This window comes from Haliaeetus leucocephalus, unplaced genomic scaffold (assembly GCF_000737465.1).
Source record: "Haliaeetus leucocephalus isolate CR32 unplaced genomic scaffold, Haliaeetus_leucocephalus-4.0 Scaffold295, whole genome shotgun sequence".
Classification (NCBI taxonomy): domain Eukaryota; kingdom Metazoa; phylum Chordata; class Aves; order Accipitriformes; family Accipitridae; genus Haliaeetus; species Haliaeetus leucocephalus.
The window spans coordinates 786,931-801,969 of NW_010972731.1; the positions used below are offsets into that span (position 1 = coordinate 786,931).

Here is a 15,039-nt window from a genome sequence, read left to right on the forward strand (position 1 = left end):
TATAACTATCATAAGAAGAAAGAAAGGAGGGGGGGGGGGGGGGTGGGAGAAACCTTTGAAGTATTTGAGTGTGCTAAACCAGGTTGGCCATACTAGGTACAAAGCACATTGATGAATAATTGCAGCAAATTAACCTTAAGGACTACAGCATTTAGAAGAACGGAGCTTTAACCTCTCCAATCCCCTCCAGTATTTCTGAAGGAATATTTTTATATGGTGCTTTTCATTCAGATATCACAAAGCAATTAACAGGATAAATATTATTTGATCAGTTTATCAGAAAGTGGACAGCACTATGTGGTGTCACAGGGCTGGGGTTCATGGCTGCTGCAATTCCCACAATGGAGCTGGTGCAGTGAAACACCCTCCTTTTCCATGCAAGGTAACCTCGCACTAGCATTAAGCATCACCAATGCTTTTATAGGTGTCTCATTCATTTTTCCTTGGAAAACTAGCTCCCTCCCTCTGACTTATGTGTGACTTACACGGGAGACATTTTTACAGATATTTGAAAATTTAGACAAAATATATTACTACTTAAATCGACTAATCACTGAGGCAAAACTAATTGTTGCAAAGGAAAAATGGACCGTGAATTCCCTGCAAAGTACCAAAATAATTTGTAACTGTACATATCTGTTACAATTTCAATTTCAGTTATATTAACTTGACACTGCCATTATTCCACCAAAATAATCTAAGACACCACTGACGACTCCAGTTTGTTTAACACATCCCAGTAACCCGTTAGGTAGAGCAGTGCTCACATCCTGCCTTTACAGAAGGGGGGCGGGTACAGAGGCAAACCAGTAACTGCATTTTCAAAGGGTTAAGAGCACCTCAACTAATAGGCTATATAACTGGGAGGGGGCAACAACTTAAAACGGATGAGCATATTTTGAATTTGACTTCAAGAAATTAGTTTGTAGCATGGTCCCTTGGTTAGCATTCGCTGCAAGTGAGCATCATGCAAAAAATTGCCATCAGCTGATCGGTTTGACTTCCATAGCTTCAGCTGATTTGTATGTATTTAGAAAGATTTGATTCTAGATTTGCACTATTCTAGGTCTGTCCTACTGCAGAAAAAATAAATGTCTCAGTTTTACTGAAAAAAATATGAAGTAACCTTATGTCTTTATAAAAAACACATTATCTTCTTTTAAAAGATAATGTAACTAACGCAGTCTTATTTAATATGCAAGATGCACACATAGAATCTGCATTTTAGGTTTAAATAAGACTGTACCAATTTGCCATATTGTCAACATTTACCAAGGAAAATGCATCAGCACGCAAAAGCTGACAGTCCCACTGACTCCTAAGCATGTGAGCTATCTCCTCAACATTAGTTACACAAATTTAAGTCTTTGTAGAATCCTGCTCTAATTTGGGATTTGTTTTGTATTAGACACTTTATTCTCCCCCATAATTTTCACAACCACAAGTAGTTTTGCATACAAGCAAATTATGAATACATATTCTTTTTTTTTTTTTAAAACTTTATTAAATTACGCCGTAAGAACCCATCTCCACACAAGTGTTTCATTTCCGGATAGCAGAGGTATAATACATGAGCTACAGGTGAGTGCATTACCCCTCCCTTCCCCCCAGCTTCCAAGAAATAAAACAGCATGTATAATACACTCTTGTTACTATGGTACTCCAAAAAGATTGTTCCTAGGGTTATTTTTAACTGGAGAAAAATAAAAAGGACCAACAGTGTCAAGTGTCTTGTTCTGCATATGAATGTTCTTCACTGCAACATTCAAACACCTTCTTTCTTGCAATGCATGGCATGGCAGAGGGTTCAGGAAGCAATGGCAGTGGAATGCATTTGCATGGCTATCATTAGATATAAAGCCTGTGACTTCCCTAGAGTTAATCAGGCAATCAGAATGCAAAAAAGGCCATGTGTCTGTTGAAAATTCTTACACTTCGAAGTGCATGTCCACAGAAAATTGGCAACAGAAGAGAAAGTGAATTCTAAGACCTACTGAGGAAGCAGAGCAGTTAGCATAGTGCAAATACTGAGAATAATACAAGTTTGTCTAATCCTTATGCCTGGTGTTAATTTATGTTATCTGAAAATTACTAGCCAAGCTTTCTACTCAGATGAACTGCTGCAAATCCATTCAATTAAATGAATTTTATGCCAGTAGTGGGCTTGGCTCAAATCCTTTAATACTTAGATTTTGATTAAAAAAATGCTCTATTTCAAGTGCATTTTTACTCTGAAAAGTGACAAAAATGGCATAAAGGATCTTCCCACGTCTATCTTTTTCAGCAACTGTGCGTAATGAATTCACTGAGTTTACAAAACAAACTTTTTATACATAGCTACACAAATTTATCTGGGTTGAGAACACCATTGTGCATTTCTGCTTTAGCTATCAGCACCTGTAAGATTCTGTAGTTGTAACTGAATTGTGTTTGGTTTATTTGCTCTAAGAAAAGGAAGTTGCCTTTTCCTAAAGGTGTCTCACTTTAAGAAGGAAGCAAGTCTTTCAGACAACCGGCAGACAAGCAAGACATCAATCTAAGTAAGAAGATGCCATTTTTAGAGTGACTTTTCTGAACATAGTCACACTTTGAGTGCAGAATTGATCAAAAAAACCAAAAAACCTTGGTGGAAGATTCACTATGGATGCATTATTGAACAACCATCTACAGAAGTAATATGGCAAAGGAAAATTACTTTTCAGAAATCTTTACAGATCTAGTTGAACAAAAAATTGGAGAGTCCTTCATTTCTTGGATTATATGTATACCCCCGTGAACTGAAGCATTATAATTTACAAGTGTAAACTAAAAGTATTAGGAAAGTGAAGTAAAAAGCATATCACTCTACCTCCACCAGAACATCACTTTATTGTTTATCTGTCATCAACAATGTAAAACTCTACTAGATACTCTATCCTGGTTTTTAAAAAGGTAAAGATTACATCGGATTAGCTACGTCGTATGAAAGAAACTACAGCAATCACAGTAGAATGAGATTGGAGGGACAATTTGAATTACAAAAAAGTGTACACTGCAAGCAGAGGGAAGTGCACATTAAATCAAATGCCTGTAGAATTCATTACTTTTAAATGCACAGTGACAATTTTGAGAAACTGTACATAATAGAATCACATAAATGACTTTAAAATAACCAAACTTACATTTTGCATTTGACCATCCAACTCATAAGTAATCATTGATGTTCTGTATCTTCAGTGCTTTTGGAAAATTTGTTTAACAAACAAAATTTAAGTTGTTAATTTGACTAAACTGTGAAGCAGAAGGATTGAAATAATAAGTATATTGGAAGTACGCCTAACCTACAAGAATAAGCCAAGAAGGGTGTATGCAAGGAGGGGCTGGGAGGGAGGAGAGAAAGGAAAGAGGAAAGGGAGAAGAGAACAAAGGCTTTTTCTTCTATCTCAGAAGTTCTTCCAATGCAGCGTATATCTGATGTACAGCTCTTTGCTTTCAGTCCATTTCTGAAGTTTACACTTGGTAGCCTTTTTCCGTACTAACTGGTCAACTCAACCAGCACTGTTGCCACGCAACAAGAGTAACAAGAATCTGAATGCATCAAATCTTCCCTTGCTGTGATTTCTTCATGGCCCCATTTTTTTCCGTTTTTCTTTGAACAGGGTTCGGTGTTTCCTGAATTGTTCACAGGGTCAGGTGGAATTGAGTTCCAAATCACTCTGCGGTTTGTAGCATCCCGATTTCTTTCTGCAGCTAACCCCCAGACACGTTTGCAGTTCTTCCGTAGCAGAAAGACAAACCATGTTGTTCAAGCGGTGAGCTTTCACCCTTGACCGTGGGGGTTGCAGACCATTGTGTTTAGCGTATCCCTGAGTGCAGCTATCCTGCAGGATTCACTTCCCAGTGCACCGAGATTTCCTAGGTTTCCTCAGATTAAGCCCCAGTATGCATCACCACCGACTGTGGTGCGGCTATGGATGCCTGAGGCCGAGTTGATTCTGGTGGATGTCTGACCTCACTGAACCAGACTGATCTGCTTTCTCCCTACTCATACCCAGGCAGTCCAACCTTCATACAGCTGAGCCAAGTTATCTAGATTAGTTGCTTCCTTAATCACAAAGTCAACCTATTAAAAAGGTCAAACAGGTAATTAAAAATAAGCTAGATTTTTAAAAGCTTTTAAGTGATCTTAAAATTTACTGTTGAATGTCACCTGCAAATACAAAATTTCAGTGAAAATCTATAGTAACTGTAAACTTAATCTTACATAATTTTGTGTAGTTCACATAAGAAATAGGAATTTGTACTGCAGGGGCAAAAAAGATCACACATCATCTCACTCATAGCCCCTATCTTGAAAATAGTCACAACATTCTCAAATTTACATGGACATCTGGGTGCCTGACTCAGTTTCCCAGAGACAGGAGTGTGGCTGTGTTGAGCTAGTGAACACAGACATGACCTGTCCTTTAGACAGCTGTACAGGTCACTCGTTCTCCCTAGATATCAACAGCTGTGTAAAAAAAAGTTAGCTTACTGACATACAAAAGGAATTTTATCCAGTTCATGAGTTTATATACATATATATGATATAGAATACAAAAGCATTCGATAAAAATAAAAATGAATGCAGCAATATAAGGCAGTAGCATACCTCGATTTGTGTTGGAATATAAACCACACATCTCAAAAGGGACCCCCCATTCACAATAGGATTTTAGTATTTTAGGCATGCTTAAGCATACATAGGCACATGCTTACTACCAAATATTTACAGCAAGGATCAGTACTGGAATTTTACTATTTTCAACTTACCTGTTCAGCAACAGACATTCTCCTGTTGGGATCCACATCTCGGCCCTCTAACTTGGCTTTGACTCTCTTCCACACGCTAACTGCATACGAATTCCTTTCCTGCACGGCTAAAGGTACAAAATAAAATTAATTCAGTTTTACATTCCTGCACAGAAGCCCACTGAGGTGTTTCAGCGTTTTTTGTTGTACTGTCAGTGGTGGGTTTTTTGGTTGTTTTTTTGGTTTTGGTTTTTTTAAGCCCTATATTTACCTTTTCCTGTTTTAGGGTCCCTGGCTGTCTTTTTGGGACTACAGGCAACACTTTTGCCAGTTCCTGGGACTGTGCTTGGAGGAGTATCTGCTGACGTGGCAAGATTTTTCTGAATTAGCTTTCTTGCATTCTGCGACATCACCTCTGGCTGAGTTTTCTGCCCTGTATTGCTACGTACAGCTGTAAAGCAAGTTTAAAAGTGCTTAAAGTATTCAAAATAATATATTATAGATGCAAGAAAAAGCACAAATGTTTATCAAATGCAGCTATCAGTACTTCAGTACAAATGCATTTTAAACTTGTATTTTAAACTCTGCACCAGTTCTTCTCTCTTCAATCTTTCCATTTTCTACTTTCTTTCACTTCATAAACAAGAGGGTTTGTTGCATTGCAAAACATTTATTTACATTAAGCAAATTTCTATGGGCTCTCTTAACCTCTAATTCTATCATTTTGTATGACAGGAACCTGCGCTTAGTCCAAATATTGACAGTAGAATAATTCTTTAAATAGGAAGAAATCCATGCTCGTGAGAAACTTTATTCAAGTTTTTAACTGTAAAGTAATGAAAATTTTGCAAACGTGAATGCCTTTGTAGGGTTTCAGGATTAATTCCAAATTCACCATAAATTTTAATACTAATTTAAACAGAAATTACAGTTCAGTTGATATACATGACAATGCTTTCCATATATTCTGGGCTTTGTGGAGTGAACCCAGATCTTGAAGGCTATTCAAAGGCTATGATCAAGCAGTCATTCAGTATCATATGCTGAATGACTTGAATTTTACATAGTCTGCATTTAAAAATTTAATAAAAGTTATGATCCTCTCTCCAATATGAATTCCTGATGTTTTAATGTTTGTACTTTTTCAGGTATTACCTGCAGCAAAAGTTGGCTGATATGTAGCAGCTGACGTTGGGCTTGAGCATTCATTTGATGTATCCGTGACTAAGGGTGATGCAAAACCCACTAGATTATTGTAGACACTAGGAAACATAATGGAGTTGATAAATATTCATGCAACTACCTGACTTATTGAAAACTCAAAAAGAAAATGAAGTCAAACTTTGCAGAAAGATTTCTGCATTCTAAGACAACCACCAAGTAGGTACCCCATGCTGTGTTCCTGCTATATACAAGTATGTAAGCAAAATGCCTTCACCTGAGAGAAGGTGACTTTCTTACCTTTGGCTCTGTGTTTTTAGTTCTTTCAAGGTGGGAGTTATTTCCTGCAGCATTTCAACATGTTCCTGACTGCGGACTTGACCCATAACTTGAACTAATGTAAACAAAACTGTCTGAATATTATCTTGCCATGATTTATATTCACCCAAGAACTGCCTAACACTATTCTCATAGGGAACATCTTCACCATCTGCCAAAGCTGCTTCTTCATCCTATAACAAAGATATGCAAAAACGTTAACAATTTGCTGTATTTTGGCTAAGAGAATAAAGTTGAGCATTTCTTAGCCTTTTCAGCCCCTCAGTTTGTCATTTGACTAATAACAGCCATAATTTTCAGTAGTTACATTTCAAGAAAACAAATTTGGAAAAGATCTAATGTTTTACTAATTAAAAACCAAGAGGATTTGTAAACACAAAGAAAATGTTTCAAGTGCCAAATGAGAGAAAGGGTTTAATTCAACAAAGCCTGATTAGCCTAACTCTAGAAATAAAGCTTTATGAATTCTTAGAGATAAAATTAATTTTGTCTTGAAATCCATATACCTGAACACATTTCACTGTTTCTAGATACTTTAAAAAGCACATAGTTACAAGTGTTATGTTTCTTAAACTATACTGACATGGGTTTGAGGAATAAATTTAATTACATTTTAGACATACCTTTGCCATAGCCTTCAGAAGATGTTTGACATCTCCAAGTTGTCTGTTATGACCTGTGAGCACAGTTTTAATACTATCCACCAGATTCTGCATTGTTTCACAAACGGTTTCTATTTGCTGTTCTCTTTCTGTTTGCACTGTTCTCTGTGTAGATATTTCCTGGGTCAATTGCTTGTGAGCTGAGTGAAGCCATTCAGAGCTGCCAATAGGGTGTTCAAGACCAGTGCCCTAAAAATAACAGGAACATTTTTGTATCTGTATCCAGAGATAAGACTCAATTACTGTGTAGATGCTATTGCCAAGTGTTTAGCAGCCGATGGACTAAACTCTGTAATTCACAACCCATTAGAAGGAATACATAACATTAATTTAGAATGACAGACAAAATTGAGAACTCATGATTACAGCGATTCTGTAACATTACATATTTTGCTTTGACCTTTACTTACCACTCTCTGAAGTAGGCGAAGCTCCAGCTCAGAGACTGAACTGTTGAACTGGGACGCAAATGAGCACATTTGTTGACAGCGTTTGAGAAGTTCAAATAATGCAGCATCAAGATTTAAGGCTTCTGCTGTCCTAGTACGTAAACTTTCAAAATGAATGATATTACTGCAGAGAAAAGTGACCTGAAAATCAAAGCCAGAGAGAAAAATTATTCCAATTAAGCTGTCTTTTATACAAACTGCATTTGTTCCATGTTCTTAGAAGACAGAATTTTAAATACAGCAGTAAAGCCACTCTGTTACTGTAGCAGTATCATTTCAGGGTCATCCAACCCTGCAAGGTTCTCCAAGGGAGTACTCATATTGCTTTTAAAGTGGGATTCCCAGAAGTATTCCATTATCTATGTTTGCTCTTTAGATGCTGAGGAGGAAAAAAAAAAAAAATCTTCTGCATAAATCTCAAGTAGGAAATAAAGAGTGAACACACTTATCAAGTCAATAGTACTATACTTATGTATAGTACCTGACTTGCTCTTTGACTTTCTTTCAGTACAAGGTTTCTTCTTTCAGCAATAGTGGCATCAAAATCTTGCAAGACTGGTGCCAGTGCAGGATTAGCACCTCCTGCCCATTTTAAACGCTGCTCAATACTTGCTTCAAGTGCTGCTAGTTTCTCCTGCATTGGGGAAGAAAAAAACCCAAACATATAGATAATCCATACTGATATATATCACCTTAAGCCTAACTGCCTAACTTTAAAAAAAATCACACATATATAACACATGCAGACACATTCTTATACACATATATATAAAATAATGTGGTATTCATGATTGACAAATGTTAGCTTATGCTGTTTAAAGGTTTATTTTCAGCACACATCACAACTGGATTTGATTGTTATGGAAATAAAGTCACCTGTCTAAGATTTTAACACACCAGTCCTGAATTATTTTACAAATCCTCTTCAAAAAATTACAAACAGTACCTTCATAACTAAAAAGGAAATTAAAATTCAAGAAGCTAAGCAGTATTTATTTTAAGCAATTAAACATTCTATATTACTGATACCCAAAAGTCTAAAAAGCTGAGCCAAGCCACAGCGCACAGAAACCTTAACATGCAGAATAACTGATTTGCCCAGATCTACAAAGGAAGCTTCTGACACCTAGCTAGTAAAATGATAGTAAGGATGATTTAAGTCAGACAAACTTAAAGAATAGGAGAGTGGTCAGCCTTCAGAAGGAAAGGTAATTTCGCATGTTCATATCTGCTCATGAAACAGATTTACCAGTATTCCAGAGAGAATATTTCATATAAGACAGCAAAATCAAACAATGTAACAGTATACTTCAGACAGACTGAAAGAGATCAATGAAAATACCACTAAATTTGTGCTTCGATAGCAAGACAGATAACAATCTGAAGGTGGCAGATAGTTTTGCAGGTTTTGTTAGTCACATTCCAATATGCCGCTGAACAAACCTCCCAAAAATAGTAGTACCTGGACTGTTGCAATTGAAGCTTCAATCTGACTGAGCGTGTGAAGTTTCTTTTTCACATTGGCTAAAATCGCAGAACGAGGTGGAGGGGTAACAGAAATAGTTTGTGGGCGACTGATGAGGAGATCTTCATGCTGCCACTTTAAGAAAATAATGGGAATACTTGATTATCAATATTGCTCAGAACAAAATGCTTTGCTTCACAAACAGCAATTCTAGTACTCTGGTATACTTTATAAGTAAGCGCATCTTAAAAGGGCTAGGTGTCAGATGATACAGGCACACTTAAAAGTTGTAAATCATTAGAGAGTGTTAAATTATATAAGTAGTTGTAAACTATGTTTTGCTGGCTTAGGTATTTATATCATTAATCAGTCTTTAACTTATTAGAAGTGATTTACACATATTTCCTTGATCTAAAGGAAAACCCATCAATATTCAGAAACAATTCACTTGTGATGCATTAAAACCAAGACAATTTTGCTTACGAGTCTATTAAATGGTTTATTAGCTGACATAAAGAAAGCCTTTACCCTTAACCTACAAATCACTACAAAATGAAGATCAATAATACTACAATACAACTGGATACCAGCATACAGCTCAAGGTACACAATGGCATTTATCTAAAGCCTCAGAAGAACATTTTCAGCATTGATACTGCTGCTATTTTTATTTTTTCATGAGGCAAACAGTGGAGCAAGGAGACGTTAATGCATTCAAACTTTGAAGGAAAGGTACAAGATGACATTCAGCAATGCATACCCTCCGTTTTAAGCAATCTCCTCCCTTAAAGTCATAGTCTGTTTGAAAAAAGGGGGAGAACAGGACAACATTCCTAATAAGAAAGCCAGTGAATGACTTCTTTTCCAACAAATGACTTAATGGTTATTGAAAAAAAATTGCATGTATTGACTTGAAAAAGAATTTACACATTGCCACAATTGCATCTTATAAAGCAGCTCGTCTTCAAAAGAAGCTAGCTGTAACACATTTTTCCTTATACATTTACAGAATAATTTAAAACCAAAATACTTCATCAGGTCTGTTAAAATACTCTAAAGCTCATTCAACAAAAACCAAAAGTTCTTGTTGTGCTCAGACACAGTAAATAAAGCTCACTTTCCACAGACACAATCTAGAGAGAAATAACATGCATTGTGGTCTTACCTGGAACATGGCAATATGCAACTGTACTCTCTGAAGACTGGTCTTGCAAGATGAAATACTGGTTTCAAGTCTGCGCACTAGATCATGCTTCTTCCATGCTGTGTCATAGGAACTAGCTAATACTGTTGCCCTGTTCATGACCAACTGCGAGAACTTGCCAATTTGGATATTGTGCTCCACAGCTTTCTTGCACAGGTCATCCACAGAAACTTTGCTTTCTGCTCCAAAGTCTTTAGCCTCTACCTGAGCAATGATATCGACACCCAAAGCACTGATGAAACTGCACAAAGTAAGTCCCAAAGCTTGATTTGGAAGGCCAATTAGAAGCTGCCTCACGAAGTCAGCTGTAAAGGCCTTGATTGGTTTGGCCATTTGGTCTTCACTAAAACAAGAGTTTCTGTAAAGGGCTTTCACATTAACAATTTGAACAGGTCCATTTACTGCATTCTGGTCTTCAAGGGAACTGATCCCTTTTAAAGGAAAGAAACAGTATTTTTGTTATAAACAAAACATTTGATGCATCTAGAAAAATATCATCTGACTTATAAACACAGCAAGATTACAGGAATTAAAAATTAATTTCTGCATACTTGCCATATATTAAAGGTAAGTTAAAGTGACCGTTTTACATTCTTCTCAAAAGGACATGGGATGAGAAGTGGACAAAGCGATACTGAGTATTTGATAACATATATTTACCTGACAACGTTTTAGAAAAGGTACCACAGAGCCTGAAAAATTCTTTAATTGTTTGCAGTCTCTTCAGAAAGAAAATTTCCTCTAGAACTTGCCGATTATTGTCATCGTCAAAGAAGTTAACTTGGGTGCTGCGGGCTTCCCTAATTACGTCAATCTTACGCCAAGCAACAGGTATTTCCATCTTGTTTAGCTGAGCAATGTAAAGGAAATAAATTAGTTTTATTTTTATAAAACTTTTATATTCCTGACTCGGAGCACTCTGAAAAGAACAAATCCATACCTTTTCAATCAATAAACCAAATGCAGTTTCCACTTGAGCAAACATTCCATCAAAGGCTACCAAAAGCATCTGACCAGCTGACATTTTGGGAGTTTCATCAACTGAACCATTTCTTGGCTGAATCAGTTCACCATACTGAGCATGAAGTACTCTTAAAAAAAAAAAAAATTACATGTTTTTGCTTAGTCTACAAGAAATAAATAGGATTTTCTTAAACTGATTGATCCCACAGCTAGAGCAGATTGGAATTAAGTTGCATCTGAACAAGATGAAATTTTTGCAGGCTATTCCTATCCTCTCCACCCCACTCACCACATGAATCCTAATGCTGGTCTCATAAGAACAGCTAAGGATACCACGTAAGATAGGATTGTATTAAAGGACCAGCTACAAAGCTAACTTAAAATACAGGTAGAGGATACAGACTGTACTTGCTATGAGCATGGTAAAAAAGTTATGAACAGTAAGTGACGTAAATATCACCTCTCCTTCCTTGAAAACCAAGTACTGGTTTTGCAGCATACACATATATAACTGACTGAATGGAGTATGGGGTAAAAAGGTGGAGGATGAGGTCCTGGGTTATGGCTGAGATGGTTTAACAGCTTGCCGCTCCTGAAAGGGTGGTCTTATCCTCTCCCTGCCTTATAGCCTGTTAGTTGAGGGTCAAAAGTGATGAGTAGGCTTGCCAATGGGTAAACCAAGAAGAAAAAACTAACCTAAGAGAGAAAAAGTAAATTTTTTCAACTGATATATAAGCCTTCATTGTACCACTGATGGAACCACCATAACTGGCTCAAAGGGAACAGCAAGATCACTTCTACTTGGCAACAAGCTTTTGAATTGGCTCAGCTGTCTACCAAGCACTTCCCCAGAAAATGAATGTCCCACATAAGATGCACAAGTCTTCTTGTTTGGTTGGGGTTTTGTTTGTTTGTGTTTTGGGTTTTTTTTTAAATGAAGTAACTGATACATTATGCAAAAGCTGCTCATCAAACCACCTGATGAGAGGAGTGCCATGGTTACAAACTCTCCCTTTCACAGGTTCCTCCCACAAACTAATGGACCAGTTCCTATTTTTAGCATCCCTTAACTTCAAACGTAAAATCACAATACATACTTTGGAAAAAGCTGACTAGCAAAAGTCAACTTTAAGCAGATGTAAATGTAAATTGCCATAGTTCTGTATTTCTATGTATGCATGCGGATAAACACACAAACATACAGAGAGGAAACGTGCACACTTTAGATACTGCACTCTGTTTAAGGGCATTCTTGGGCAAGGAAAGCCTGTACGTCAAACAAATAATAAAATTTAGACAAACTAATGTTCTGCAGTCTTCATTCTCTCATACCTGAACTAAAAAAAAAGTGATTTACCTTGCAACATCAATGTAATGAGTATGTGTTTCTTCCTCTAGTCCCATAGCGGCATTTCGTAAGTAGGCTTGAAGAGATTCAACCAATGTTTGCAAAGGGACTCCATCAGTTGTTTGTTCAATAAGATTATCTAATTCATGAAGCATACTTTCTAAAGTATACTCTCCTTTCATTAAGCACCTAAGTGCTTCAGGAAAAATGATCTGTCGGAAGTTTGAGTTCAATTCCTGTTGGGAAGTAAGTATGAAAACCTAAGAAATTTTCCCCTCTCAAAGTATCATATGCAACATCTTTCTCATTTTAGTATTACACCACCCTGTGGTAGACATTATCTAAAAGGTAAAATGATGGTGGTCAGCCAAGGGTCAAAATCTGCTTTTTTTTTTTTTAGTTTAAAGAAATCAGGAATACATTAAACCCTGTACAAACCCAAAGGTTTGACATTTGCACAATGTAGCAACAACTGCCTCAATAGCATCAGCAACAATACCTTACAGCAATCCTCAGCAGAGGATTAGTGGTGCAGAGATCACACTTTGCAAATCAATTTCATCAAATTATGTAGCTTTTCTCTTCCATTCCCTAACTATAAATGAGTTAAATTATTTATTGAATTTATGATTTGCTAAACTGTTTGGACTAGTCAAGGGAAAAAAAAAAAATCAAAAACTTGCCAGATAGTGATTGTTTTGCTAGTCCTACACATGCCATAGAAATCAATGCAGGTAAGAAAAACAGTACCTTAAGTGGCATAAAGCAATTTTCCCCAAGCAGAATGCATCACAGGGCTAAAAGCAGCTGCTACAGAAAGAACCAACCAATGCACTCTGTCTCCAAAATGAGACAAGACGCACCAAAAAGATTAGTTATCTTGACTGCTCAGTGAGCTGCACATCTTACCTAAGAGCTCACAGGGAAGACAACAACGTGTGGGTGAAAGATCTCAGCTGCAATGCAATGAAATTGCATGCATGTTTCTGAAAAATTTCTGAAATGTTAATACTTTGAAGAGTAAAGAAACAAGGTGACGAAAATCTCAACACACTTACACAGGTTGGTAAGAAAATATTTTTCAAATACAATACAGTGGAAGCAAAAGCCTCAACAAAGCTATTTATGCCAGCCATAGTTTATAAACCACCTAAGTCTTCAGCAGATATTTTATTCAAGCTGCCACTGATGTTTTTCGTTAATTTTATTGAAGTGGAAACATTTCTAAAACACAAAGTTATAAATGCATTTTTCTCCTTCCCAATCTTGGAGATAGGGGCCTGTGAAACAGGCTTTCAGAATTTGTTTCAAATGACTTGTTTCAGGTGAAAATAAGTAAGGCTTAGCAGGAGCAGAAAACAGGAAGAGCACAGACTCAACAGTTTGGAAGTTGATCTGTACTGCCAGCAACAGAATAAAAGAATGAAAGCAAGACATGAAGCTGGTGCATCTATAAATCTGATACTAATTTCTTTCTCGTGGTTACTTACTTGACAGCAATTTTTACAATTTGTCATGTATAGATCAAAGTGGTTTCTTTCAACCACTAAAAATGTAAATGGCAGTAGCAAATGCCTGTTCACCTCAGCCAAATACAGCAATCAAGACTAAGGTCCAACAAAAAAAAAAATCTCAGCAGCATCATAAACAAACATTCAGCTGTTTAAGGAAGCTGTTAAGAACGGCTTAGCTGAAGCCTTAGAAGGTTGGGGATGAGGAAAGAAAAAGCAACATAAAAGTATCACCTGAAGTGAGATATATACTCCATTCGCCAAGTGAACAGCTTCTGATGCTTCAATTGGGTTAGGAATATCTAAGTCCTGGGGTACAAGATGACACTGCTTCAACAACTGCACAAGGCATGTAACATTCCCACTCATGCTGCAAAGCTCCTCCAAGAACCAGGCTCCATCTCTGGAAGTCAAATCAACCAGTTGCTCTCCAGCACTAGATGCTGCACCTTCCATCATCAGATTTCGCCTAGATGAATTATGAAAGTTAGACAACCTGCCTGCTATTGCATTCTCCACATAATTATGCCACTTGAATATTCCTTTTATGTGGCCTCATGTGTGAACACACACAAAAAAATTTCACAAGAGGCAACTCACCTTGTCAGCGTACAAAGAGCAGAGATGATAACGCTTGCTAAGCTCAGTGAGCCTTCCTCTCCATTTTCATGAAGGAAAACTTTTATGCAACGTTCAATTTCTTTCAGCTGCTCTTCACAAACAGGTACAGTAACTGCCTCCTGTTTTAAACGTTCCACTTGCCTGATAAGTCTGTTATTTATATCTGCTGCATAGCGCTGTAGAGTCATTTCTGTAGCAGTTATGAACTGACACATACTTGGAGGTGGTTGAGGAGCATATTGCATTTCATACCTGTAAAGCAAAAGTAAAATGACAAAATTCTCTGTTCTCAAGTGCTAGCAAATTGCACTCTGCTCTGTGGGTAGGTGTTAAACAGTTCCCACATCACCTATTCCGTATCAACTCTAAATACCACAGCAGTTGATGGCTACTGTAATGACACTTTCATAAAGTCCTAGAACAGACCACATTTCATACCTATTCGCAAGGACAGAAAACAAACAGTAGACCTTGTTCTTCTGTATAAGAAGTGACTTTCTTACTGTAAGAATAGCTTTTAGCCAGCTATTAATCTTGCTCATATAT

The 15,039-nt window shown here is 37.0% G+C and overlaps 1 protein-coding gene across 1 annotated transcript in view; it reads right to left on the reverse strand.

The window, feature by feature from the left end:
* Positions 1 to 2,849: 2,849 nt before the first annotated feature.
* Positions 2,850 to 15,039, reverse strand: part of SMG1 (SMG1 phosphatidylinositol 3-kinase-related kinase) — a 75,509-nt gene continuing 63,319 nt past the window's right edge. Inside the window, exons 50-64 of the mRNA XM_010570561.1 lie at positions 14,473 to 14,745; positions 14,107 to 14,341; positions 12,371 to 12,597; positions 10,991 to 11,141; positions 10,711 to 10,900; positions 10,012 to 10,481; positions 8,844 to 8,981; positions 7,863 to 8,015; positions 7,343 to 7,522; positions 6,894 to 7,121; positions 6,232 to 6,443; positions 5,926 to 6,032; positions 5,042 to 5,221; positions 4,792 to 4,898; positions 2,850 to 4,102 (exon numbers count right to left, since the gene is read on the reverse strand). Coding sequence (XP_010568863.1) covers positions 4,025 to 4,102; positions 4,792 to 4,898; positions 5,042 to 5,221; positions 5,926 to 6,032; positions 6,232 to 6,443; positions 6,894 to 7,121; positions 7,343 to 7,522; positions 7,863 to 8,015; positions 8,844 to 8,981; positions 10,012 to 10,481; positions 10,711 to 10,900; positions 10,991 to 11,141; positions 12,371 to 12,597; positions 14,107 to 14,341; positions 14,473 to 14,745 — 2,929 coding nt within the window. The 3' untranslated portion in view covers positions 2,850 to 4,024. The remainder of the gene's footprint in view (positions 4,103 to 4,791; positions 4,899 to 5,041; positions 5,222 to 5,925; positions 6,033 to 6,231; positions 6,444 to 6,893; positions 7,122 to 7,342; positions 7,523 to 7,862; positions 8,016 to 8,843; positions 8,982 to 10,011; positions 10,482 to 10,710; positions 10,901 to 10,990; positions 11,142 to 12,370; positions 12,598 to 14,106; positions 14,342 to 14,472; positions 14,746 to 15,039) is intronic.